Here is a 27,070-nt window from a genome sequence, read left to right as displayed (position 1 = left end):
GGCTCAGAGGTTAAGAGCACTGACTGTCTTCCAGAGGTCATGAGTTCAATTCCCAGCAACCACATGGTGGCTCACAACCATCTATAACGAGATCTGGTGCTCTCTTCTGGCGTGAAGGCAGAATGCTGTATACATAATAAATAAATAAATCTTTAAAAAAAAAAAAAAGAACAGACGTCTCTTCCTCCTCCAAACTGGTCTTCTCACCCTAGGGCCTCTAGCTAAGCAGTTCCTTAAAGCAGCCGCCAGAGGGCGTTGCACACTGGCCGCTGGAAGGATTCTCGAATCGGCGGGGTGGGGAGCTCCAATCATCCTGAAGGGTAGGGGCCGGGAGCCTCTGGAGTGGCTTGGTTTCCACTGCTCTGACTCCTTTCTCCTTCCTCCCTCTCTCCCTTTTAACCCCTTAAGACAAGGTCCCTCCATGTAGCCCTGTAGCTTTCTAGGTAGACCAGAGTGGCCTTGACTTGAGTCAAGGAGTACAGCCAGTGACCCAACACGCTCAACAAGGGTGATTCTTTTAAACAAACAAGCACAACAAACCCAACAAAACCCAATTTCAGTTTTGAGTCGGGAGTGGAGGAGCACGCCTTTAATCCTAGCATTAGGCTGAGAGCTCCAGGCCCGTCAGAGCTACATAGTGAGACCCTGTCTCAAAACAACAATAACACAAAACACATCCAAACCACTTAAATTTGGCGGTGCTAGGGATTGAATTCAGGGCCTAGGGGAGTGCTCTGCCTCGGAGCTATCTCCCATCTGCTGGCTGCCAGCTCGCGCAATCTCAGGGCTTCCTACCTTTTGGCCTGACTGGGGCGCCTCCCTTATACTCCAACGACCCCAGCTGGTTCTTCGAGGGTGTGTGTGTGTGTGTGTGTGTGTGTGTGTGTGTGCGCGCGCGCGCGCGCCGGTGTACCATCCAGGAGGCGTGGTAAGGGGGCAGAGCCATCTTCTCAGCGTCAGGAGAACGAAGCAGAGAAACTGAGGCACAAGCCAAAACCCACTCAATGCATAGGTGTGCCTTTTCAGGAGGGTGAAAAGCCATGAGATGAGCCAGAGCGAGGAGGGAAGGCAGAGCCGAGACTCGGGCTAGAGAGAGAAGCGAGGTATGGGGCTTCATCGCTTCTCCCGCATCAGGCTCCTCCCGCCAGATGTTCCCTCGGTTGCTGGCTTCCGAAATAAACAACACCCCGGCGTTCTCCAGCCTCGCCGAACGCCTGCGTGCCCAGGGCTGGAGCGTGGGACCCTCCCCACCGCACCAAGATGGCGCACGCCGCGCCCCTCACATCCCCAAAACCCCTCCCGCCCCCCGCCCGCGGCCGCCGCCGTCACTTCCGCCCCGCGGCCGAAACTGACACAAAGTAGCGGGCCGGGGCCCCGAGGGGGAGAACCCGGGTGCTGCTAGGGGGCGGGAGCCTGCGGGCAGCGGAGCCGAGCGCCCCCGCCCCAGCCCCCGGCATGGACCGGACCGGGCGGCCGGGCGGAGCGCCGAGCGCCGCGCGCTAAGGTGAGGCGCCGTCGCGGGGCCGGGGGTGTGGAGAGATGGGTTCCCCGGGATGGAGAGAGCGAGTCGCTTGTGCGCAGGCCGGGAGGATGGGGTGCTGAAGAGGCGTGCGGAGAGTTGGGGTGCGAGGAGTAACCCCGGTCCCCAGCCTTCTTTGGGTGCCGGGAGAGGCAGTTTGGGGCGGATAGGATTTGTCCCGCGAAGGTGGAGGTCTCTGTGTCCCAGGAAAAGCAAGAATGCCAGGGCTGTGAGCTTTGGGAGCTCAGAGCTGTGCAGTGGATACTGCCCTTGGCGAGGGAAGGAAGGTGGCCCCGGGTGTTATTGTTTTCTCGTGTCTCGCCGACCTGCTAGCTTCCTATGTAAAGACTTTTGGTTGGAAAGGAGCTGAGGCCAGACTCAGAGGAGGAGCTCTTTTCCTCCGTGAAGCGTTGCCTCCTTCCCAGGGCTGGCTATTTTTATCCCAGATGTGGCTGCAGAGGGGGCTGGGGTAGGGTGACGGGGCAAGGCGACGTGGCTGATGGGCCTAACCGGTTTAGAAAACCCAGGATATCCTGAGAGGGGCACCGTGTCGCCAGTTTTTTCTATTACTGCGCCCCCCACCCTCTCCTCCTCGAGGAGGATTGGGGCCAAACTTGTTTTCAGACTCCTCAGGGTCTTAGAGGTAAACGAACTTTCCTGATCCGTGTTGACTCTTGATGGTCAGCTAGCTTCACTGCCAACTCTTTCAAAGGAGGAAGACCCAGATCTTAGGGCTCCCGCTGGGGTGGGGCTGGGTAGGAGCCAGCACTGCCCACCCCGCATCCTCTCCTTTAACTTCTGGCTCCACACCCCACCCTCCCATGACTCACACTCTCTAGATTGGGTGGAGACCCTGGCTGGGGCCCTGGAAGAGGGTTTGGCATCGCCAAAATGTGCATGAGGTTTTCTTCCTGAGCCAAGGGGGAGCAGCGCTGTTGCTTGCCACACTTGTGAAGAGCCAGGCGCGAAAAGGACTTATTCCCCTCCGGACTGTCTGCGCTCTGAGGTCAAGGAGGGAGTGTGTGTTGTTGAAGGGAGAATTGGTGTGGATGACTGGGCCAAGACCAGAGTCAGTAATTATAGAGATTGAGCAGACAGGCAATTAGTATCTCTTGGGGTTGACAGGCTGGAGGCAGGGGAACTCAGAGGGGGGAAGGTTTTCCAGCTAAAGGAAGAGGAGTTTCCTGTGGCCTGGACTTACACCTTTTTAGGAGAAATACATGGGAAACAGGAGGAAGCAGACGCTCTCTGAGCCCCCACCTACTGTCTTTTTTGTTTGTTTGTTTGTTTTTGTTTTGTTTGGTTTGGTTGTTTGGTTTTTGGTTTTTCGAGACAGGGTCTCTCTGTGTACCTTGGTTGTCCTGGACTCACTTTGTAGACCAGGCTGGCCTCGAACTCACAGCGATCCACCTGCCTCTGCCTCCTGAGTGCTGGGATTAAAGGCGTGAGCCACCTAGTGTCTTACTGACTGGACTAGACTTAGGTGACAAAGACAGGTGACTCCCACAGCAGGTTTGGGAAGACCTCTCTGATGGCCCCAGGGGGGTAGCTGGACAAGACCGAGAGGAAGTGGTTTGGGGACTGTCTGCAGGAAGTGGTGGCCTCCTTTCTGATGAGTGGCCCCCCACCTCCCTGCAGGGAGTGGGGTGGATGGAGGTGGTAATGGAAGGCCCAGTAATGAAAGTGGGGGTGGGGGAATTATGGGCTTTTTAGAAGGGTGGAACATACCCCCACCCTCTTTCCTGATGCCCTGCCAGGTGTTTCCTGGCCCATGATATCTCCACCCAACCCCACTAGGGGAAATGCTGCTTTCTAGTATAGGCAGGATCCATTGCTACCAGGAGGACACGCAGACGTCCATTGTTTCTCAGGTGGATGCCTTATCTGGTCTCTCCTAGGCCCTTCCCGGTAGGCTTTTGGCTTTTGTAAATTCTCAGTCCCCTCATGTTTCCCGGCCAGAGGGAAGGCCCCACTTTTCTCTCAGGTATCCATGTCAGGGCAGGAAGATGACTGTTAGTAGAGTTGGAGGTCTGGTGTGGGGAAGGAGGAATTCTAAACAGCGTGCGTCTGTCTGTCGCTTTCTTGCAGGGTCTCCCATGGGATTGCTGGAACCTTGCTGGGTGAGATGGCACTGTGTGCAAAAAAGCGCCCCCCAGGTAAGAGAGGCAAGAAGTGGTTTTCTGGGACCATGATGAAAGTTGCTATTGTTAACGATTTAGGGAGCCAAGGGAAGAGGGCCGACCAGTAAGGGTCTGAGAAAAAGGGGATTAAGGCCGCATGGCGTCCTGAGCGGGTAGCCTAAGAAACCAAATTCTTCCTTTCATCCTTGGGCTAGTTCCCAGCCCTGTTAATCCCCAGCCCCTTACTCAGAAGCACCTGCAGGTCCTACTCTTTGCCCTGGGGTCTTGGGCTCTTGGGCTTTGGCCTCCTTTGCCTACCCACCCAAGTCCTCCTCAGTTTCCCGCGGAAGGAGGGGGGCGTGTGGGAAGAAAGCCGTTGCCCTGGACAACGCGGGCGGTCGACTCTCCCGCATTGGCTGGGGGAGGGGGCGGAGCCGTGCGCTGGCTTTCGCCTACGCGGCGCTGGCAGGCTTCGGCTCTGCAGTGGGAGCCGGTGGGGCGGAGCCTGGGGCGTGGGCACCGGGTCCCCGCCACTCGGAGCTCGACTGCCCGCCTCTGTCCTGAGATTCGAGAGTGGAGCTCCTGCAGAGCTGGTGGTCCCAGGCGCAGGTGGCCGTGAGGATGGCTTGGGCTGCGGGTGGCGCGCACGCCCAGCGGCCGGGGCTCCCCTCTGCACGGCCGCAGCTCTTGCGCCTCCCCGGGGGGCCGCCCCGTAGGCGCCGCTGAGGCCAAGGACAGACAGTGCGCCTTCTTAAAACGGGATCATGACGGTCCCCAAGGAGATGCCCGAAAAGTGGGCTCGGGCCGGGGCGCCTCCGTCTTGGAGCCAGAAGAAGCCCTCTTGGGGGACAGGTAACGAATGGGAGGCAGAGTCTAACAGCTCTCAACCATCCGTGATTTGCCCTCTCTGACCTCCGAGTTCCCTTGTCCTCAGCATCCCTCCCTCTCCAGGCTTTTGAGGGTGGGGTATAGGGTTTGGGACCCTTCTTCCTTTGCATGGTCCTTGGTGATTAGGGTCTCAGTCGGAAGGGGGACCCTCTGAGGGAAATTTCTGGGTGCCAAATGGGCTCATTTGTCTGGGGACTATGTGGCTTGGGGGTTTGTTAGTGCTTTGGGCTTGTTGTGGGAGGAGGTCTGGGATTCTGTCAGATGCAAGGTGGCAAGCTTACTGCGTAACCAAGTTACTACTCCCTTTTAAGTCTGAAGAGGGAAGCTTTCGTAGCATGCCTCATATCCTTGGCCCTGGAGTTGGCACCTGCAGCCTGGTGTCTGCAGGGTTTAGGTTAAGTGCAGCCCGGTGAGAGTCATTAACCGTGACATTCCTTTTAAGGGAACCGTCTCTAACTGGTAGATATTGCAGTCTCACCTCACCCTTCATTTCTGCTCAGTCTGCATGACCCACATCTCTGACACACACCCCCACACTTGAGGATGAGCTTTGCAATAGGATGATGTCATTGTCCACCAGTTAGAAGCTGTTCTCGGTGACATGTGACAAGAGGCTCCTTTAGAGACACTGCACGTGGGCCTGGTATGCTGCCGCAGGGTGCTTCCAGGGCACTGTGACCCTCTGTCTTGGCACCGCCCACCATGCTCCTCCGTGAGAGCGGTCCCATGTGTAGGTTTGCAGTGGTCTCCACAAGCAAGGGAGCTTTGTGCCTTCAGCCACTACCTGTCGATTATGGTGATGGACGTGTTACTAACAACAGTAAAGGGACCTGGGGATGTAAGCGGTAGGGGAAGACCTGAGAGCTTCCAGCGGGCGACCTTGACTGTTGATAGCTAGAAACAGAGGACATGTCCCGTGCGCAGAGTGTCACCTCCAAAAGTGGTAGCACGGCCCTTGGAAAGCTGAGGAGGACGGAGCCCCAGCCTGCACCACTCACTGAAACTTTGTCTCAAAAAGGGAAGTGGGGGAGTAGCGTGCAGGGCCATGTGGCCTAAGCGGCCGGCAACTGTGGGCAACTGTGGGCTAGAGCGAAGAGTCTAATGACATCAGAGCTGTGATCTGTGGAAAGAAGCAGTTGCTGGGCGGGACCCTCACTCACAGAGGCTGAGCGGACCTGACTGAGCGCACTCCTCCTGACCGACTGTGCCTCACCTTGTTCCATTGCAGAAGAAGAGCGGAGGGCACGGGCTAACGACCGTGACTACAACGAGAAATTCCAGTATGCTGTAAGTGTGGCCTCTTCCAGAGCCGGAAGGGGAGAGCATCGGAGGATGCCAGGCTGAGGCTGGGGTGGCTGACTGCGAAGGGTGCTTGTGGGAGGCAGAAAGACGTCTTTGGCCAGTTTCCAGCTACTGCTGGCCTGAACTTTTCAGACTTTCTGTCACCGAAGCGAAATGAATAGAGGACGAATGCATTGTCCTGGGAACGCTTTCTTCCCTCCCCCGTGTCCTCCTCCTGTCCCACACCTCCAGTGGCTGGCAGGGGGTGGGGTGTGTGCGAGAAGAAGGTTTGGGAAGGTACAAAGATGGAATAGGGAGCCCCCACCCCACCTGTAGGTTGGGGTGAGGGGCGCCTCACTTACCCCTCTTCCTATTTCCGCAGAGTAACTGCATCAAGACCTCCAAGTACAATATTCTCACCTTCCTGCCTGTCAACCTCTTTGAGCAGTTCCAGGAAGTTGCCAACACCTACTTCCTGTTCCTTCTCATTCTGCAGGTAAGTGACCTCTCTCTTCTGCCTTCTCTAACTCACAAAGCTGAATAAAGCCAGAGAAGAGGAAGGGTTGGGGCGCCTCTGGCCTGGGGCCTCAGGAGCACGCCACCTCTCTGCTCTTTTCAGTTGATCCCCCAGATCTCGTCCCTGTCTTGGTTCACCACCATCGTGCCTTTGGTCCTCGTCCTCACCATCACAGCTGTTAAGGATGCCACAGATGACTACGTGAGTTGTTTACCTTCTGCTTTCCCTGCCCGCTGCGGCCCCTCCCTGGGCTGCTTTATTCAGCACACATCCTCGGTGACTTTGATTTTTGTTGTTGTTTGTTTGCTTGGTTGGTTGGTTGGTTTTTCGAGACAGGGTCTCTCTGTGTAGCCTTGGCTGTCCTGGACTCACTTTGTAGACCAGGCTGGCTTCGAACTCATAGAGATCCACTTGCCTCTGCCTCCTGAGTGCTGGGATTAAAGGCGTGCGCCACCAGTGCCTGGCACTTTGATGTTCTTTATGGTCCAGCTAGATCTGTGTAGTCCCTAGGGTGAGGGCTAGGCAGGGGCACTGCGGGTGGAGTTGGTCTGTGGACAGGTATACGCAGTGTGCTCTGAGGATGCTCTGAGGTCCACCGCTGTGTGTGGAGAGGTGTCTTACTTTCTTCAGTTCTCTTTCAGTTCCGCCACAAGAGTGATAACCAGGTGAATAGCCGCCATTCTCAGGTGCTGATCAATGGAGTGTGAGTGACGGTTGGAGACCAGGGCTCTGGGGAGGAGGGAGGTTCCCATGGGAGCCTGTAGTTACTGATGGCCCCTACCGTCTTCTCTTTGCCACAGCCTCCAACAAGAGCAGTGGATGAATGTCTGCGTTGGTGATATTATCAAGCTAGAAAATAACCAATTTGTGGCGGTAAGAGACGAGGTTCCTTCTCTGTCTGCAGCGGCCAATTCCTCCCTGGCTTTCTGTTGCCTCTTAGCAATCATGAAAGAGACTCTCCCAGCCAGTGAGTGGGCTTCTGTGTCACGCTGGCATGGCCAGGACTAGTTTTTCATGCTTTTCAAATTCAAAACAAAAAGAGTACACCCCTACGCCAACCATAGTGGCATGAGCCTTTAATCCCAGAACAGAGCGGAGGCCGAAGCAGGTAGACGTCTGAATTCAAGGCCAGCCTGGCCTCCATAATGAATTTCAGACCAAACAGCACTTTACAGTGGAGACCATCTCAAAACAGCCCCAAACAAAAGAAAACCTTGTCTGCTTTGCTGGAGGGTGACCCTACTAAGAGCCCACTGAGGCCAGGGTCTGTGGATGTGACTCCTTATTGGGCTCTCTGTGTAGGCGGACCTCCTCCTCCTTTCCAGCAGCGAGCCCCATGGGCTGTGTTACATAGAGACCGCGGAACTGGATGGGTGAGTGGCATGTTGTCAGCTTTCTGCGTGTATCTTTAATGGAGAAAGTTTTTTTTTTTTTTTTTTTTTGAAGGAGGTTCCCAGGATTGGGGTCTGCACCTTTTAGAAAATTGTGGAGTAAGAAAGATATGTTGGGGGCTCAGAGGTTAAGAGCACTGTCTGATTTTCCAAAGGTCTTGAGTTTAGTTCCCAGGAACCACATGATGGCTCACAACCATCTATGAGGTCTGGTACCCTCTTCTGGCCTGAAGGCACACATGCCGGCAGAATACTGTATAAATAATAAGTAAGTCTTCAAAGAAAAAGAAAGGGGGAAAAAAAAAAAGGAAGAAAGACATGTCAAACTTTTGGTAGGCCAAGCTGTTGGGGGTCAGGTGCCCGAGGATTGATTCCAGCTGTCGGGGGAGAGGCCAGGACTCAAGGGTATTGGCTTGTTCTTCCAGAGAGACCAACATGAAAGTGCGCCAGGCGATTCCAGTCACCTCCGAGCTGGGGGACATCAGCAAGCTGGCCAAGTTCGATGGTGAGTCGTCCTGGCACAGCTTGGGTGGAAAAGGCGGCTGGGCTTCGGGTCCAGACTGCGTCTTTTCTTTTGGCTTCCAGTTGTGATCATGCAGTTGGAAGGACAGGTCTGGAGTGACCGGGGTACCATTGGCTTTTGCACCGATGGTCATTTCAAGGGTGCCTGTGGCTTATCCACTCAGAACATTGGCTTTGCTCCTCATGACAAGCCTATGTAGCTGTGTATGTGAGAAGCCAGGGCTCTCGCTCCCTCTCCAGTTCTGCCCTCCTCACGTAGCCGTGTTAGCTGACGGTTCCCACACGGATGCGTAAGCCTACGTGAGTGCTATCTTAGTAAAGTCTCCACCACTCACCCTTTTGGCCTGTTAAATACATCCTAAGCATTTTGTCTGTGTATTTGTTTTGTGATAGTCTCGCTGTGTAGTCGTGGTTGGCCTGGAACCCACAGATATCTGCCAGCCTCTGCCCTGGCACTGCTGGGACTGTGGGTGTTACCCTGGCATGCCCACTCACGAGGAGCAGCTTATCGGCATGCAAGGGTTTCTGCCTTGTCCTCTTTACTGAGTGTGCCATAGGCTGGCACTGTTCAGCCACCCCGAGGCCATTTGCCCTTTTGTTTCAGCGATGCTTATCGTAAAAGGCTTTCGACCTGTTCTATGTGTGTGGCCTCAAGGTTGTGAGTTTTCGGAGCGGAGGAGATGGATCAGTTGTCCTTACAGGGCAAGCCTGAGGGCCTGAGCCCAGATACCCAGCACCTATGGAAAGCCATCCGGGGAAGCACAGCCGTATTCCCATTGCCAGGAGGCAGGCGCAGGAGGATCCTTAGGTGTTGCAGGGCATTTAGGTTGGCCAATCCGTGAGCGCCAGGCTCAGTAACAGCCCTATCCCAAACAATAAAGTAGAGGCTGGTTAGATGGCTCAGCCGATAAGGGCATTTGTCTAACTACGGGAATTGAATCCCTGGGACCCATGACGTAGGAAGAAAATTCTGCAAAGTGCCCTATGACCCCCACATGTGCACCCTGGCACATGCTTTACATGCATGTGTTTGTGCATGTGCACGCACACAATGCACATATACACACAAGTGTAATAGAGAAATAAAGTGAGAATGATAGAGGAAAATGCCTTGTGGTGACTTCTGGCACCCACACGCATGTATTACTTGAAGTCTAAGTGTGTATACTTTTATTTTTTTAAAGATTTATTTATGCTGGGCGGTGGTGGTGCACTCCTTTAATCCCAGCACTCAGGAGGCAGAGGCAGGTGGATCGCTGTGAGTTCGAGGCCAGCCTGGTCTACAAAGCGAGTCCAGGACAGCCAAGGCTGCACAGAGAAACCCTGTCTCAAAAAACAAACCAAACAAACAAACAAAAAAAGATTTATTTATTTATTTATTTATTATGTGTACAGTGCTCTACCTGCATGTACACCTCCATACAAGAAGAGGGGCATTCATTATATCACATTATAAATGGTTGTGAGCCGTCATGTGGTTGCTGGGAATTGAACTCAGGACCTCTGGAAGAGCAGCCAGTGCTTTTAACCGCTGAGCCATCTCCCCAGCCCTGTTACTGCAGTGTCTGTCTCCTTATGTGACTGAACCCTAAGCGGTGGCACCTTTGTCTCCCTTCCAGGAGAAGTCATCTGCGAGCCCCCCAACAACAAGCTAGACAAGTTCAGTGGCACCCTGTACTGGAAGGAGAACAAATTCCCCCTGAGCAACCAGAACATGCTGCTGCGTGGCTGTGTACTGAGGAATACCGAGTGGTGCTTCGGGCTCGTCATCTTTGCCGGTGAGCCTCCTGGCATCCCTCAGGTGCCGGACAGAACACAGGAGGCACTGCACCCCTGTCCCTGGGTGCAGCCTCTTGCCCGCCGAGGGCCTCTGCTCTGACTGACGGCCCTCAGATTTGTTTATTTGGCTTCCCGTTGTTTTCGAGGTCCTGATACTAAGCTGATGCAGAACAGTGGCAGGACAAAGTTCAAGCGAACAAGCATCGACCGCCTGATGAACACGCTGGTCCTCTGGGTGAGCCCCCCTGACGCTCTCCCTCAGGGCCCTCCGCCCATTGGTTCTTCTCCAGGCAGTGGCTAGGCTTGGCTGCTGGGGGGTGCCACAGGGGGGCAGTGTTTATTTCAGACTTGCAGATACTGTTTTTTAAAAGCCTTAGGGACGTGTATAAACCACCAACTTAAAGAAAGCTAAAATAGGGCTGGGCGGTGGTGGCGCACGCGTTTTATCCCAGCACTCGGAAGGCAGAGGCAGGCAGATCGCTGTGAGTTCGAGGCCAGCCTCCTCTATAAAGTGAGTCCAGGACAGCCAAGGCTACACAGAGAAACCCTGTCTCAAAAAACAAAAACAAAAAAAAAAAAAAGAAAGAAAGCTAAAATAAACCACCGCTTCTGTGGGCTCAGTTATGAAGGCATCTTAATATGCGTGTCATCTGTTAGCTTTTGCTGGGGACAAGTAGGTCTTCTTAGAGATGGAGTCAGAGTTAAGGGGGAAATTTCCATGGGGAAGATAGTTAGCAGGGTCTTGCCCCAACTTCTAGGGGATGAAGGATCCTAAGGGGAAAGTTGTGCGCCTGTTCTGGTAGTCCCTGAGGCATCCTCCTGTTTGTCTAGAATAGGATTTCCTTGTTGGGTTTTTCTCTCCCCTTTTTGTACCCCTTCTGCCAGTCGCCTGCCCACAGCATACCAGCTTGGGGGCACCCCCCACCCTCCCCAAACCACCCCCCCTCCCAGGGCTGCCACAGCTGAGTTTTCCACCTTAGCCTTACAGGGTTTGCAAAAACCCAGGCTGAAGAAGGGTTAATTTTGCATTCAAATGCTCTTCTCGCCCCCTGGTGGCCGCTGAGCGGGATGACGGCTGCTGTTCAGAGCCTCAGCCTTGGGACTGTTCCGGAAGCAGTTGTTGGAGACCAGACAGTGGTCTCCATTGTTCCCGCCTGCCCTCTGTCTGGCTCAGATAAAGTCTTGATCTGCGCCCTGACTGGCCTTGGACTCGGGATCCTCCCAAGGCAGGCCTGGTGGCTCATACCTATAATCTCAGAGTTTGGGAGGCCAAGGCAGGATGTTTGCTACAGGTTTGAAGTCAGCCTTGTCTCCAAACAAAAAAGTGAAGAAAAGCCTTAGGGTATAACTCAGTAGTAGATTGCCTACCATGGAGGGGGCTCTGGGTTTAAATCCCAAGGGGGGAAAAAAGGCATTCTATACAATACGTACATTCTGTTGGCTTTCTGTGGGCTAGCACAGGCAGATAGATAGGTCAGTTACAGTAAGCTTCTTTTAAAAAAAAAGATTTATTTATTTATTATTATGTATACAGTTTCTGCCTGCGTGTACCCCTGCAGGCCAGAAGAGGGCACCACATCTCATTACAGATGGTTGTGAGCCACCATGTGGTTGCTGGGAATTGAACTCAGGACCTCTGGAAGAACAGCCAGTGCTCTTAACTGCTGAGCCATCTCTCCAGCCCTACAGTAAGCTTTTAATTGTGTCAGAAGTAGCTCACTCCAGCCTCACCCTCCCACTTCTCTGTCACAGGGGTGAGAACGCTCACAGAGAAATGGCCGCACGCTACAGTGGCAGAGCTGCCACCCGTCCTGGTCCCTTTCAGTAGAAGAGTGTAGCAGTGCTTGAACCTTCAGGGAACAGGACGCCTTGAGAGCTCTCCAAGCCCCGGCCTCATCTGTGCGTTTTGTTCCTTCTCAGATTTTTGGGTTCCTGGTGTGCATGGGGGTGATCCTGGCCATTGGTAATGCCATCTGGGAGCACGAAGTGGGGGCGCGCTTCCAGGTCTACCTGCCCTGGGACGAGGCTGTGGACAGTGCCTTCTTCTCCGGCTTCCTCTCCTTCTGGTCCTACATCATCATTCTCAATACCGTTGTGCCCATCTCACTGTATGTCAGGTGAGTGCGCTCTCTGCCCACTTTTCCAGGAAGATGACTCCCTTGAGAGGGAATATGGGGGTTTTCCATACTGTGACTTGTTTTGTGGTACCTGTCTGTTTTTCTATCGACGTCTGTTGGATCTGTTTCTTTACAATAAAACTTTATTGTACAACCCAACTAGCTTATACAAGAAGGAAAAAGGTTAAAGGGACAAAAGAGTGAACCTTCCGGTAGCCGTTCCACGGGATGGGTCCTTAGGTGTCTCTCTGGCCCTCTGCTCTCCCCGCGCTCTCCCGCCCAGCTGACTTTGTTGTTCTCTCTTCCCCAACTCCCTGAGTCACGTGGGAAGGACCGTCTCCTTCTCCTGGTGAGGGTCAATTAGAAAGACAATAGTCCAGGTGGGGTTCCCAGGTCTGCTTCCTGAATTCCAGACCCAGGATGGCTTCACTCAGTCAGTCACAAGGTATTCATGGGGTGCCCCAAGGGTAAAGCCCGCCAAGACTGCTCTCACCTGTGACAAGGCTTATTCTTTCCCACAAAAGTCTCCTGGCATCTGGATTATAGTGGATATTGTTGCTGGGTGGTGGTGGCGCACGCCTTTAATCCCAGCACTCGGGAGGCAGAGGCAGGTGGATCACTGTGAGTTCGAGGCCAGCCTGGTCTTCAAAGTGAGTCCAGCACAGCCAAAGCTACGCAGAGAAACTCTGTCTCAAAAAACAAAAAAAACAAAAACAAAACAATCTCTTCTATAGTGAATATTGTGCATATATATATAGTGGGTATAGATAGCGATGAACCTACTGATTTATTCATCGCCACATGCTATTGCATGCCTATTCTGGGAAGTGTGTGCAAAGATAGCCATTGATTGCCTTAAGTCACAAAATAGAAGTTGCTCTACCTTGAATCTTCTGAATTATGTAGGTTGCCTCTGCCTTCAGGGTAGCGGGTTGGCTGAGGTGGCATGTGATAGGCACCAGGTTCTCTGAGCAGTTAGTTAGGAAAACTTCTTAGATGAGGAGATGGCAGTGTAGGGTGGGTGAGGGTGGGGCCAGGGAGGAAGAGGAGGAGGAAGAGGCCAGAAACAAGGACAGAGACTGGCAGATGAGAAGCTGGGAATGATGGAGGAGCTGGTAGAAGTTTCAGCCGTGTGCAAGAAGCCAGGAGGCCATGGCCGGGGGGCCGGGGGCCGGGGGCGTCTGGAAATGGAAGCTTCCTCTGGGCTGCTAAGGACCTTCTTCAGTCTTTGTCTGTGGGCCTGCAGGAATGGTTCTCGCAACCACCTGAAGAATAGACAGTCTTTAGGAATGCTTCGGCAGTCGTTGGCCGGCTGTGGTGTGCAGCGCGTGCAGGCCAAGCAGAGGCCAGTGAGGACAAAGGAAGGAGGGGGCGGGAGAGCGGGGAGAGAGCCCAGAAGAGCTTCTAATCACAGCGCCTTGCACCTTGCGTTTGAGATAAGGGAGCCGGTGACTTCTTGCTTTTGACTCAGTCACTGAATCGATCTCATGCCAGTTTGGAGCTGGCACTCCTCCTGCCTCGGCCTCTCCAGTGCTGGGATTGAAGGTCTGTCAGCAGGCTTAGCCCGCGGCATCTGATGGAAGTCCTGACACAGCCCCTCAGAACTTCTAGCCTTCATCGTTGGTTAATGGAAATGCCCCGGCTTGTGCTCAGCTCTCCTCACTAGTCCCGCCCTCCTGATGATGGCTGAGAAAGTGATGCGCTCTGCAGTACAGGTTGGGCTTCTAGAACAGGAAGGAGAGTGTGGAGGTTAGCCACGTGACCTCAGGCTAGCCCGCAGTCACCGAGGGTTTCGCATGCTGTCTTCTTCGTACGTGATCCCCGTGCCCCTCCCTCATAAGGACATTTTGGTAGAAAGCGCTGAGTTAGAGAGTACATGTAAAACATTAAATTACCATGTCAGCCTGGCCCAGTACCTTTCGCCTGTATTCACAGCAGGGGGCAAGACTGAGGTAGGCGGACTGCCACAAATTTGAGGTCAGCCTTGGCCCCAAAACAAGGCCCTGCCTTCACCTCACCCAACCTCCAAAACCAACCATAGCAGCACCAACGAATTCCCTTGCGAATGTGGGGTGCTGCACCTAGCCCCGTCTCAATCACTAGGCTGTTACTTAAATGGTTTCTTTCTTTCTTTCTTTTTAAAAAATATTTATTTATTTTATGTATATGAGTGCTCTATTTGCATGGACACCTGCAGGCCCGAAGAGGGCATTGGATCACATTATAGATGGTTGTGAGCCACCATGTGGTTGCTGGGAATTGAACTCAGGACCTCTGGGAGAGCAGCCAGTGCTCTTAACCTCTGAGCCATCTCTCCAGCCCCTTGAATGTTTTCTTGATTATGACCTCATCTTGTTTTCCCACTTTTGTGCTTTGCTGTACCTGCTCTGTCTCTGAGTTCACTTGGAGCCCTTGGGAGCTGCCTGAGAGCGATTTTTCCTGAGTTACATCAGCATTCATGTTTGGGGAAAGGGTGGGAGTGGGGCTGATTAGCTGCCTGGGGAAAGGCCGTGACAGCATTTCTAGTTATCTCACTTTTCCACCTAATGACAGGATCCTGATGGGACCTCAGTCAAGTTGAAGTAGGGTTCCAGATGTGTGGCCCACAGCCTGGCCATCCTGGACCCAAAGACAGGGTTGCTTTCTGGGAGTGTTAACAGCCTAGGTCCTAAAGGCAATGATTAGCTGAAAGCCCCATGCTCTTGTCATGTGGTGTCACTCCCACGTTCCCTAGGCCTCAGCTTCCCAGTGTGGAAGCAAAGCCTTCACCTGTGCTGGGCCGTGAGGGATGACGGGGCCCGGGAGCCTCTTGGGCTTTCCCCCAGCGTGAGCATTTGGAGCTGGCTCTGTGTTGCTGCAACAATGCACGCACAGCGCCCTCATTATTTCTCTCTTTTCTCTCCCTTCCCTCTTGCATTTTTTATTTTTCCTTATTTTTCTCTGCATGGTTTCTGTATCTAGTCCCGAGGTAAGAACTGGCCGAGTGCCTTGTGTGCGGCCCCTCTTCCTTCTCCGCCTGTGCCTTCTGTCCTGCCTGCCCAGAGCCTTTGCGCCTTTCTGTGTGGAGAGCATCAGGAGGGTCGGGTCGGGGAGCTCCTCTGTCAGCGGTACACGGAGCTGTACCTGCAGGCTTCCCTGCCCCCTCCCAGCCAGGCTCCTGTGTCCGGGCGTCTCCTCCGTGTTCCTGTTTCTCCCCAGGCCACATGCCTGCAGCCAAGGCCCGCGTGGGTGGGGCGTGTCCTTCCCTCCCTGCTGCCCGAGGCCTCAGCTCCTTCCCCCTGTTGCAGTGTGGAAGTCATCCGTTTGGGGCACAGCTACTTTATCAACTGGGACAAGAAGATGTTCTGCACGAAGAAGCGGACGCCTGCCGAGGCCCGGACCACCACGCTGAACGAGGAGCTGGGCCAGGTGGAGTACATCTTCTCTGATAAGACAGGCACCCTCACGCAGAACATCATGGTGTTCAACAGGTGTTCCATCAACGGCCGCAGCTATGGTGAGGCTGGATGCGGGGGGCTGGGGCTCCCACTTTGCCTGGAAGGACAGCGGAGCTTAGTTGTCCGGACGCTGGGTTTTGTGTCTTTCCTGTTTGGGTGTGAAGGGCCTTGGAAGGCTGTATCAGTGCCAGGGAGTGTTCTGAGAATCCTTTCCTTGCCGTGATCCCAGCTCCCGCTCCAGGGGAATGCCTTGGTTATCTGAAGGGAGCCCCAGGACACTGGCATCCCAGCCAGGGCGTACCTTGGCTGCCCAGTGATGTCCAGCTTTCCTTGTTGCTGCAAGGGGCCCTTGTGAGTCTCCGGAATGTACCTGCAGTCTTTCTGGTGTGGCCCTGTCATAGTGACCTTAAGACTAAGCCGCCGGGATAGGTTGGGGCTGGGTGTGTGACCCTGCAGTAACTGGGTTTTTGTTTTTTGTTTTTTGTGGTTTTTTTTGTACTAACCTAGCCTTTATGGCCAGGGTGTAAGGCTTTATCTGCTTTCTGGGCCTGGAAGGTGCCAGGCCCCCAGCAGGTCTGGGGTGCTGGCAGAGGCAGGTAGAGAACTACAGATGCCTTGTGGGGAAAGCTCCTGGCAGGTGGCTGGGGTGACATGGTGAGCAATGGGCTCTAGGCCCCTTGTGGCCAGGTACCCAGATTCTGGGATCCTGGGTACCTGCAGGATGAATGTGGGTGGCATGTACAGGATGAGTAGGCCTGAGGGCACCACTTAGCTGTGGGGTCTGCACTAGAGGCTCTCCTGTGCTGCTCTGGAGAGTCAAAGCACTAACATCACCTTTCCTTTTGTTTGGGTACATGTAGGTGATGTGTTTGACGTCTTGGGACACAAGGCTGAGTTGGGAGAGGTAAGGATCCAGTCTCCTTGAATATTGTTTATGTCAGTTCGACACAGCCTGGGCACCTGGCCAGCGAAGGCTGGCATGGAGGGGAAGAGTGTACCGTCTGGGCAGGAAGTGGCAGATCTTGGAGAACTGGGTGTTTAAAGGAGAGCTGCAGAGGCAGGGGAATTGCTGGCTGAGGCTCGGTGCACACCTGCAGTCTCTCACTGCAGTGCCTGAAGAAGCGTCACAACTTTGAAGCATGCTTGGCTTATATAGAGAATTCTACATCATCCCAGGCTACATATTGAGGTCCTATTTGAAAAATAGGGAAAAATAAATAAATAAAAAATAAAAATGAAAAGCCTGGCTAGACTTTTGAGGCCCAAAGTGTCTGGGCTCCTACGAAGAGGTGGGAAGAGGTGGGCGGCTGGAGAGTGAACTTCCTGGTGTGCGGGCCGGCAGCTCACAGTCTCCTTGTCTGTTCCAGAGACCAGAGCCTGTTGACTTCTCCTTCAATCCTCTGGCTGACAAAAAGTTTTTGTTTTGGGACCCAAGCCTCTTAGAGGCTGTCAAGATGGGAGACCCTCACACACATGAATTCTTCCGTCTCCTTTCCTTGTGTCATACTGTCATGTCTGAAGAAAAGAACGAAGGTGAGCTGAGGAGCTCCTGGGTACTGCTGCTCTGTCATGCTGCCGCCCTGGGGCTTCATGGCGAGGCAGTGGCCACTGACTGCCCCGCACACTCCTTTTCCCCACCAGGAGAGCTGTTCTACAAAGCTCAGTCTCCAGATGAGGGGGCTCTGGTCACTGCAGCCAGGAACTTTGGTTTTGTGTTCCGCTCTCGTACCCCTAAGACAATCACTGTCCACGAGCTGGGCACAGCCATCACCTACCAGCTGCTGGCCATCCTGGACTTCAACAACATTCGCAAGCGGATGTCAGTCATAGGTGAGGCCAGTCCCGGGGAGCTGAGGAGACTTGGGGCCTGGGTCTGGAAGGTGTGCTGGGGGGCACTCTGGTTGATATATTTGGTTTGGATTCCGTCTGAAAATTTCTGGCACGTTCCTGCCTTGTGCCATTCACAGTGCGGAATCCTGAGGGCAAGATCCGGCTCTACTGCAAAGGGGCTGACACAATCCTGCTCGACAGACTCCACCCTTCTGCCCAGGAGCTGCTCAACAGCACCACTGACCACCTGAATGTAGGTGTGACGGCCTGGGGCACCCTGGGGGGGCAAGGGCATGTTGTCCTTTTTTTTTTTTTTTAATGATTTATTCGTCTTTATTTTATGTGCATTGGTGTTTTACGTGTATTCGTATCTGTGTGTGGATGTCAGATCCCCAGAACTGGAGTTACCGACAGTTGTGAACTTCTATTGGGTTGCTGGGGATTGAACCCAGGTCCTCTGCAAGAGCATCTCTTAACTGCTGAGCCATCTCTCCAGCCCCATGTTATCCTTTTAAAAATAAAAGTGTAGCCAGGTGTGGTGGCGCACGCCTTTAATCCCAGCACTGAGGAAGGCAGAGGCAGGCGGATCGCTGTGAGTTTGAGGCCAGCCTGGTCTACAAAGCGAGTCCAGGACAGCCAAGGCTTTTTGGTGGGTTTTTATTTTGTTTTATTGAATACATTTCAGATCTTTTGTTTTTGAGACAGGGTTTCTCTGTGTAACAACTTTGGCTGTCCTGGAATTAACTCTGTAGACCAGGCTGTAGATCTGCCTGCCTTTGCCTCCCAAGTGCTGGGGTTAAAGGTATGCACTGCCACCGCCTGACTTATATTTAAGGTGCATATAGTTTCTTTGTGTCTGTGGTGAGAACTCTTAAATCAGCCAGGCCTGGTATTGCATTATGCCTGTGATCTCAGTATTTGGCACATAGAATCGGGAAGATCAAAAGTTTGCGGCTAGTCTGGGCTGCATGAGACCTTGTCTCTACAGACCAGCCACGACGGTGATCAAAATGGCTCATCACATAAAGGCGCTTGAGGCCAATCATGATGACATGAGTTGGATCCAGAGCCCATATGGTGGGAGGATATAGCCAACCCCCATGGACCTCTGCATGTGTGCAATGATGCACACACATACAGTCACAAATAACAAAGTAATGTTAAATATTTTTTTAAAAATCCAACCAAAGATTATTTGAGATATCTGTTGAGATTTGAGTTGCAGTCCTCTTGCTGTGTTTTGTTTTTGTGTTTGTTTTGTTTGTTTTTCAAGACAGGGTTTCTCTGTGTAGCTGTCCTGGACTCGCTTTGTAGACTAGGCTGGCCTCCAACTCACAGCGATCCACCTGCCTCTGCTTCCCAAGTGCTGGGATTAAAGGCTTGTGCCACCACGCATGGCGCTGTGTTTTCTAATATTCTAGAATTTCTAGAACTCATTTGCTTTTCCCAACTCTTCCCCCAGGAGTACGCAGGGGACGGGCTAAGGACCCTGGTGCTGGCCTACAAAGACCTGGATGAAGACTACTACGAGGAATGGGCCAGGAGACGCCTTCAGGCCAGCCTAGCCCAAGACAGCCGAGAGGACAGGCTGGCCAGCATCTGTGAAGAGATTGAGACTGATATGAAGGTACGGACAGGGCAGGACAGACTGAGGACGGGGCCTGAGGGTGTAGAGCCCACAGCTCTCCTCAGTAGCCCTGGCGGTATTTTCAGCTGCTGGGTGCCACAGCCATCGAGGATAAGCTTCAGCAGGGAGTTCCAGAGACCATTGCCCTCCTCACCCTGGCCAACATCAAGATCTGGGTGCTAACTGGAGATAAGCAAGGTGAGAGCGCCTAGCAAGGCAGAAGCAATGGCACACAGATAGGTGAGAGCACCTAGCAAGGCAGAAGCAGGGATACACGGATAGGTGAGCGCCTAGCAAGGCAGAAGCAGGGGCACACGAATAGGTGAGCGCCTAGCAAGGCAGAAGCAGGGTACACGGATAGGTGAGAGCTCCTAGCAAGGCAGAAGCAGGGGTACACGGATAGGTGAGAGCGCCTAGCAAGGCAGAAGCGGTGGCACACGGGTAGGTGAGAGCGCCTAGCAAGGCAGAAGCAGGGGTACACGGATAGGTGAGAGCGCCTAGCAAGGCAGAAGCGGTGGCACACGGGTAGGTGAGAGCTCCTAGCAAGGCAGAAGCAGGGGCACACGGATAGGTGAGAGCTCCTAGCAAGGCAGAAGCAGGGGCACACAGGTAGGTGAGAGCTCCTAGCAAGGCAGAAGCAGGGGCACACGGGTAGGTGAGAGCTCCTAGCAAGGCAGAAGCAGGGGCACACGGGTAGGTGAGAGCGCCTAGCAAGGCAGAAGCAGGGGCACACGGGTAGGTGAGAGCGCCTAGCAAGGCAGAAGCAGGGACACACGGGTAGGTGAGAGCGCCTAGCAAGGCAGAAGCAGGGACACACGGGTAGGTGAGAGCGCCTAGCAAGGCAGAAGCAGGGGCACACGGGTAGGTGAGAGCGCCTAGCAAGGCAGAAGCAGGGACACACGGGTAGGTGAGAGCGCCTAGCAAGGCAGAAGCGGTGGCACACGGATAGGTGAGAGCTCCTAGCAAGGCAGAAGCAGGGGCACACGGGTAGGTGAGAGCGCCTAGCAAGGCAGAAGCAGGGGCACACGGGTAGGTGAGAGCGCCTAGCAAGGCAGAAGCAGTGGCACACGGGTAGGTGAGAGCGCCTAGCAAGGCAGAAGCGGTGGCACACGGATAGGTGAGAGCGCCTAGCAAGGCAGAAGCAGGGGTACACGGGTAGGTGAGAGGGCCTAGCAGTGGCACATGGTGTCGCGCTGGGCCACCAGGTGGGAAAGCGCGCAGACCGACCCTGGTGGATCCCTGCCTCAGCACCTTTGCTCTCTTGGCAGAGACAGCTGTGAACATTGGCTACTCCTGTAAGATGTTGACCGATGACATGACGGAGGTGTTCATAGTCACAGGCCACACTGTCCTGGAGGTGCGAGAGGAGCTCAGGTAAACGAGGTGCAGATGCCCTGAACTGTGCCCAGGACTGGCAGGCTGGATCCTTCCTCCCTGCCACAGTCCTGGAGCCCCTCTGTCGTCCCCCCACCCCACCCCCCTGCACACAACATAGTTTCTTTCCTGCCCTCACAGGAAAGCCCGAAAGAAGATGGTGGATTCATCCCACACTGTGGGCAACGGCTTCACCTACCAGGAGAACCTTTCTTCTTCAAAGCTCACATCTGTCCTGGAGGCTGTTGCTGGGGAGTACGCCCTGGTCATCAATGGCCACAGCCTGGTAATGCTTGCTGTCCCTAGCTCGGAGCAGGCCACCAGGCAGGGGGATGCTCAGGCCTTGTGGAGTGTTTGCCATAGCTCCTCTGTTCCCTGTTGGCAGAGGTGCCTATGGACACTGGTTATGCTTTGTCTCAGTGTGGCCTTGGAGTCTTCTCTTGCTCTCAACATCCCTTGACTTGAGGGAGGGAGGGTTATGATCATCAAGGGACCGGAAGAGCTGAGGCGGCTCCTGGGAAGACCGTGACTCTTCGTGTTTCTCTGTGATTCAGGCCCATGCCTTGGAGGCTGACATGGAGCTAGAGTTTCTGGAGACAGCATGTGCCTGCAAAGCTGTCATCTGCTGCCGGGTGACACCCTTGCAGAAGGCACAAGTGGTGGAACTGGTTAAGAAGTACAAGAAGGCAGTGACACTTGCCATCGGGGATGGGGCCAATGACGTCAGCATGATTAAAAGTGAGTGTGGACTGGGCTGCTGTGTTCTCAGGTGGCAGGACCAGGGAGGAGTGACACACAGGGGTGGGGTCTGTAACTTGGTGGAAGGAGTGAGTGGGGCGGGGATATAACGGTGGGAGGAGTGAGAGTGGCTGGGATGTAACGGTGGGAGGAGTGAGTGGGGCGGGGCTATAGCTGGGTGGGAGGAGTGAGGGGTGGGGCTATAGCTGGGTGGGAGGAGTGAGGGGTGGGGCTATAGCTGGGTGGGAGGAGTGATGGGCGGGGCTATGACTGGTAGGATCTGATGTATTTGGTTGTCCTCACCTTCACGTCACCTTTTGTCTCTGCAGCTGCTCACATTGGTGTGGGCATCAGCGGGCAGGAAGGGATCCAGGCCGTCCTGGCTTCCGATTATTCCTTTTCCCAGTTCAAGTTTCTGCAACGCCTCCTGCTGGTGCACGGGCGCTGGTCCTACCTGCGCATGTGCAAGTTCCTCTGCTATTTCTTCTATAAGAACTTCGCGTTCACCATGGTCCATTTCTGGTTTGGCTTCTTCTGCGGCTTCTCAGCCCAGGTAGCAAGTGTTTCTATTCCTCTCTGTACATATCCAGAAACTCCGGAAGGGAGGTGGGGAGAGCCTAGTGCTTGTCGCATAATCGTGAAGGCTTGAGTTCGGATCCCCAGAGTCCGTGTAGAAGTCAGATGCAGCACCATAAGCCCCTGCCTGTAGGAAGGACCGACAGCCAGTGTTGTTGTCTGATCTTCATGCACAGCAGCACACCATGGCACACACAAGCCCCCAGACAGCACATTCTCCCACCTCACTAACCAAACACCTAAGAGCAGACCTTAGGTCTGTCTCGATGTTGGTATTTCTTTTTACTCTTTTGTTCTAATGGGGGGCAGGAGGGAGTCGTGGTTTCATGTAACACAGGCTGGCCTTTTTTAAAAAATATAAATAATAAATCTTTTTTCTAATTTAAAAAAATATTTATTTATTATGTATACAGTGTTCTGTTTGTATGTATACCTGCAGGCCAGAAGAGGGCATCAGATCTCATTGTGGATAGTTGTGAGTCACCATGTGGTTGCTGGGGATTGAACTCAGGACCTCTAGAAGAGCAGTCAGTGCTCTTAACCTCTGAACCATCTCTCCAGCCCCTTCTAATGTATTTTTTAAATATAGGAGTGCTCTGCCTGCATGTACACCTACATACCAGAAGAGGGCATCAGATCCCTTTATAGGTGGTCATGAGCTACTTACTATGTGGTTGCTGGGAATTGAACTCATAACCTCCTGAAGAACAGCCAGTGTTCGTCTCCCCAGCCCCGTCTCCCCAGCCCCCAGGCTGACCCCTTATTTACTGTGTAGCACTACTTGGCCTGCATCAGCCTTCACCACACTGAATCTGCGCATGGCTGTGCACACTCATCCCAATACTCAGGAAATAGAGATGGGATTGAGAGTTTGAGGTCAGGCTGGCGCAATGGCACAGCCTTTGATCCCAGCACTTGGGAGGCAGATCTCTTGAGTTTGAGGCCAGCCTGTTCTGCAAAGTGAGTTCAGGACAGCTAAGAATACACAGTGAAACCCTATCTTGAAAAACAAAACAAAACAAAAAATTCGAGGTCGGTTTGGGCCACATAGGGAGTTCCAGGTCAACCCTAACTACATAGGAAACCCTGTCTTAATGTAATAAACAACCTAAAAAGCAAGTGTTTGTCGGGAGAGTGTTGCTCTCAGGACCTGAGGGGAGCTGATAGACCGCGTGGTGGCGTGACACTCTGTTCCTGTGCCTGAAGGCTGATTCCCTCCCTCCTGCCTGTTCTCTTCCAGACTGTGTATGACCAGTATTTCATCACCCTGTATAACATCGTGTACACGTCCCTCCCAGTCCTGGCCATGGGGGTCTTTGACCAGGTAGGCGGGAGGTCAGTGGTCAGCCTGGCAGGGGAGAATACTGCTGTGAAAGGTGGTGTGCCACCGCAGCAGGGGTGGGACAGCACCCCCATGCCAGGCGGCCCTGCGCTGCTCAACACACATAGATCGGGAGAACCTAGCTCGAGCCTGGGTCTGTTTTCTAAGACATTAGAAAGGGAGAGCCAGGGCGCAGCACCTGCCTGCCCTTGACTGAGGAGCATCAGTGTGGCAGCTTCTGGGGCCCCACCTCCACAGGATGTCCCGGAGCAGCGAAGCATGGAGTACCCTAAACTGTACGAGCCGGGCCAGCTGAACCTCCTATTCAACAAGCGAGAGTTCTTCATCTGCATCGCCCAGGGCATCTACGCCTCCGTGCTCGTGTTCTTCATCCCCTACGGGGTGTTCGCGGAGGCCACGCGCGACGATGGCACCCAGCTGGCAGACTACCAGTCCTTCGCAGTCACCGTGGCCACGTCGCTGGTCATTGTGGTCAGCATGCAGGTACGAGGCCGCCTCTCGGGAAGGAGGGAGTGTTCCATCCCCAGGGCTGCCTCAGCATCACATGTCTGTTTGGGGGTACTCCTACCTGCCATCACTACTTTTTTTTTCTTGCAGATTGGACTGGATACAGGCTATTGGACAGCCATCAACCACTTCTTCATCTGGGGCAGCCTCGCCGTTTACTTTGCCATCCTCTTTGCCATGCACAGCGACGGGCTCTTTGACATGTTTCCAAACCAGTTCCGGTTTGTGGGTAAGTGTCTGTGGCGTCTTTTTTAGTCAGCGATGAGCTGCATCTGTCCTAGCAACAACAGGGTAGACGGCTGGCACTTGCCAACACTTTGCAAGGTACATGTCATATGGAGGGGTAGCTGACCCAGGCCCTGCTGCCGAGGAGCGTCTGCGTCCGTGAGGGTGATGAATAAATAGCATCCTCTGGCGATGGAAGGTCCGAGATCCACGGGGGTCAGGGGTGGCGGGCGTCACGGTCCCATAGAGGAGACTACTGTTAGTGAGCAAAGCCAGGGGTGTGTAGGGACCCTGGGCTCTTAGAGAGCTAGTGTTGGGCAAGAGGCCTGGGGATGCGGGAAGGGAGAAGACAGAGGTCGCCAACTGCCAGGCCACCAAGCGTGCCTTGCCAGAAGTCTACACTTACTTAGAGAAAGGAATCAGAAGACATCAAAAGGTTGTCTTCTTTTTGTTTGTTAGTTGTTTTCGTCCTTTTCACAGGATTGCTTTAGAAAATACATAGGCTGCCACATGCCTCTAATCCCAGCACTCGACAGTTGGAGGCAGACGGGTCAGGAGCCCAAGGCCCTTCTGTGCTGCATAGCAGGTTTCTGAGTAGCCTGGACTACACGAGTGCCTGTCTCAAGGAAAAGGGGTTTGTGTGTAGAAGAGAGGGTTGTGTGTTTGGGGGCAAAACTCAGCAGAATGCTTGTTTACCATGCGTGGAGGCCTTGGCTCCACTGGGGAGTTTGAGGAGGAAGGTACATAAGCCGGTTTCTGTGTTTTTTAGTTTTTGGTTTTCCAAGACATGCCTTCCCTGTGTAGCCTTGGCTGTCCTGGAATCACAGAGATCTGTCTGCCTCTGAGTGCTGCGATCACACCGTGCCCAGCTGGTTTTTGTTTTTTAAAGGGCCAGTTTACCGTATTTGGATTGGTTAGGACCTCAGTCAGTGATCTAAGTAGGACCGTGAGCTCTTGGAATTGTTTAGATTTTTAGAAAACGGAGCCAACAGATTAGATTGTGAGTGTGGAGAAGAGAAGGGAGTGAGGTGGGCGTTGTAGTTTTAGCCTAGTTGAGTGCTGGTACTTCCCTAGCTTGAAAAGGCACAGAGCAGATCTGGGGTAGAGGAAACAGTTCATCACGTGGACCACATTAGCCTGGAGATTCTTTGAGACCACAGACAGATTTGGAGATAAGCATATTTGGGTGGCAGACAAAAAGAAAGAAGTCAAAGGTGGCTTGGGTTTTGAGTTTGAGGACATGGAACCATCAGAAAAATGGCATTGGGGAAGTGAGAAGATCCCCTCTGTCAACTTCGTGACTCCTGTCCCCCAGGGAATGCCCAGAACACCCTGGCCCAGCCCACCGTGTGGCTCACCATCGTGCTCACCACGGCGGTCTGCATCATGCCTGTGGTTGCCTTCCGCTTCCTCAGGCTTAGCCTGAAGCCGGATCTCTCCGACACGGTGAGAAGCCCGGCAGAGCTGGCCGTAGGCCTTGGGGGGCAGCTGCAATGTGGCAGGAAAAGCCTCTCTTGCTTGGGTGCTGTAGAGCTTTGTCTGGGCTGCGGGACTCTGGGGGCTCATGCAGCACAAGGCTACAGAAAGTCCTGTGTTGACCCGCCATGGTACTCTGGGTCCCTGCACACCATGGCGGTGCCTGAGGCTGTGAGCGGACCTGAAGGACTCCCCTTCCCTGTGCCCTCCTCAGGTCCGCTACACCCAGCTGGTGAGGAAGAAGCAGAAGGCGCAACACCGCTGCATGCGGCGGGTGGGCCGCACCGGCTCCCGGCGCTCCGGCTATGCCTTCTCGCACCAGGAAGGGTTTGGGGAGCTCATTATGTCTGGCAAGAACATGCGGCTCAGCTCCCTGGCTCTCTCCAACTTTAGCTCGCGCTCCAGCTCCAGCTGGATCGAGAGCCTGCGCAGGAAGAAAAGTGACAGTGCCAACAGCCCCAGTGCTGGAGCTGAGAAGCCCCTCAAGGCCTAAAGAGCTGGGCTGGGACCCCCCTGTGCCAGGGACTGGAGCTCACAGGGCCAGCCAGCGTCTGGAAACTGCTGGTTCTCCCTCCGTGTAGCCTGCCTCCTGCCTGGTGGACTGCCCTGCGGGTCTCACCAGTTTTAGAAGTGGAGGGAGTGGGCCCCAGGGGCAGAGCAGGGGTTCGGGCCTCAGATAGGGCCCCGCAGTGAGGGACCAGATGTGGAACCAAAACACATGGAAAACCCCTATGAGATTGGGTCCACCCCTGCCCTGCTTGGAGTCCACAGGGAGACAACAGTCTCCGTATTTTTCTACTCCTATTCCCCAGAGGGGCCGTTGCGCCCTGTTCCAGAATTACACAAGAATGTATCACGCCGGGAAGCCAGAGACCTGCTGGGGCCTACGAGCCCCTCACATCATCGCGTGTCCTCTTGGTTTATGTTTGTGTTGTTCGGTTCTGTCTTTTTTTTTTTTTTTTTTTTTTTACTTTGGTAAGTGGAGGAAGCTTTCGTGTGAGTTTATGTTGCGGTTAGTGGCTTAACTCTCCTGGGAAAAGGAGACTGGCACACACTGGGATGCCCTCCCTGGTGGAGCAGCCTGGGAGGGGCCACGTCTCATGCGTCACCTTTAAGGTACCAATGTCCTTACGGGGTAGGGGTATACAGGAGATACCAGATAGGGAAGAGCTGTGAGACGAGGTTGGGAAAGTGGAAAGAAGAGCGGTCCTGGTTCCTTCCTCACCTGTGCTGTGGCCTCCCCAGGGCGCACATACGGGTTCTCGGATTTCCTAAGTCCTGGTGCTGGGCTGGAGCCCAGATAGTGGCCCCATCATTCTCAGTGAGGTAAAGCTGAGTGTGAAATGAAGTGCTGAGACATGCATGGGAAGCAGGTTTTTGGGGATTTTAAGTTGAGTCCCCAATTCCTTAGGATACTCACTTCCAGCTCCCTCACCCCACCCCGCCCCCCAATCCGGTGCTTTTTCTACCTACCCCGAGGTGGAACTGAAAGCGAAGCTAGCCACGGCTGCTTTGGCCCAGTAATAGGGCCCTCTATCTTCTGGCTAAGCCTTCAGCAAGTGGTAGGAGGTGGAGGAAACCTGTTCAGCCCGGAGACCGCTTGCTTGGTCTGGACAGACCACCCCTGGGCTCTCTTCACGGCCCGGCTACCTGAGTCGGGCACCTCTCGAGTTACCTGCTACCTTGTCAGCTTCCAGAAGAATCCCTTCCCCTTGTTTGGTAGCAGCAGAGTAAGGGGGTGGGGAGGATGGTGTGGAGCTTGGAGTCGGGGCACAAGAAGCTGAATGTTCCATATAGGAGCCTC

At 54.0% G+C, this 27,070-nt stretch overlaps 1 protein-coding gene across 2 annotated transcripts; it reads left to right on the top strand.

The window, feature by feature from the left end:
• Positions 1–1,406: 1,406 nt before the first annotated feature.
• On the top strand, positions 1,407–26,400 carry Atp8b2 (ATPase phospholipid transporting 8B2). 2 transcript variants are annotated; one of them, XM_051157562.1, is made up of 28 exons: positions 1,407–1,504; positions 3,608–3,675; positions 5,756–5,814; positions 6,191–6,304; positions 6,428–6,526; positions 6,967–7,028; positions 7,126–7,198; positions 7,628–7,698; positions 8,142–8,221; positions 9,858–10,016; positions 10,164–10,252; positions 11,938–12,134; positions 15,422–15,630; positions 16,432–16,475; positions 16,939–17,104; positions 17,213–17,401; positions 17,539–17,654; positions 18,864–19,028; positions 19,115–19,226; positions 20,297–20,402; positions 20,544–20,688; positions 20,957–21,140; positions 21,470–21,693; positions 22,957–23,040; positions 23,296–23,541; positions 23,656–23,794; positions 25,106–25,236; positions 25,481–26,400. In XM_051157562.1, exons 2-28 carry the CDS (start codon positions 3,645–3,647, stop codon positions 25,757–25,759), a joined length of 3,573 nt encoding a protein of 1,190 aa, XP_051013519.1. In that variant the 5' UTR covers positions 1,407–1,504; positions 3,608–3,644; the 3' UTR covers positions 25,760–26,400. The 2 variants fall into 2 exon arrangements, with proteins under 2 accessions (XP_051013519.1, XP_051013518.1); XM_051157561.1 differs by lacking the exons at positions 1,407–1,504; positions 3,608–3,675 and adding an exon at positions 4,112–4,491.
• Positions 26,401–27,070: the final 670 nt, after the last annotated feature.

This window comes from Acomys russatus, chromosome 15, assembly GCF_903995435.1.
Source record: "Acomys russatus chromosome 15, mAcoRus1.1, whole genome shotgun sequence".
Classification (NCBI taxonomy): domain Eukaryota; kingdom Metazoa; phylum Chordata; class Mammalia; order Rodentia; family Muridae; genus Acomys; species Acomys russatus.
This window is presented reverse-complemented; position numbering and strand designations above follow the sequence as displayed.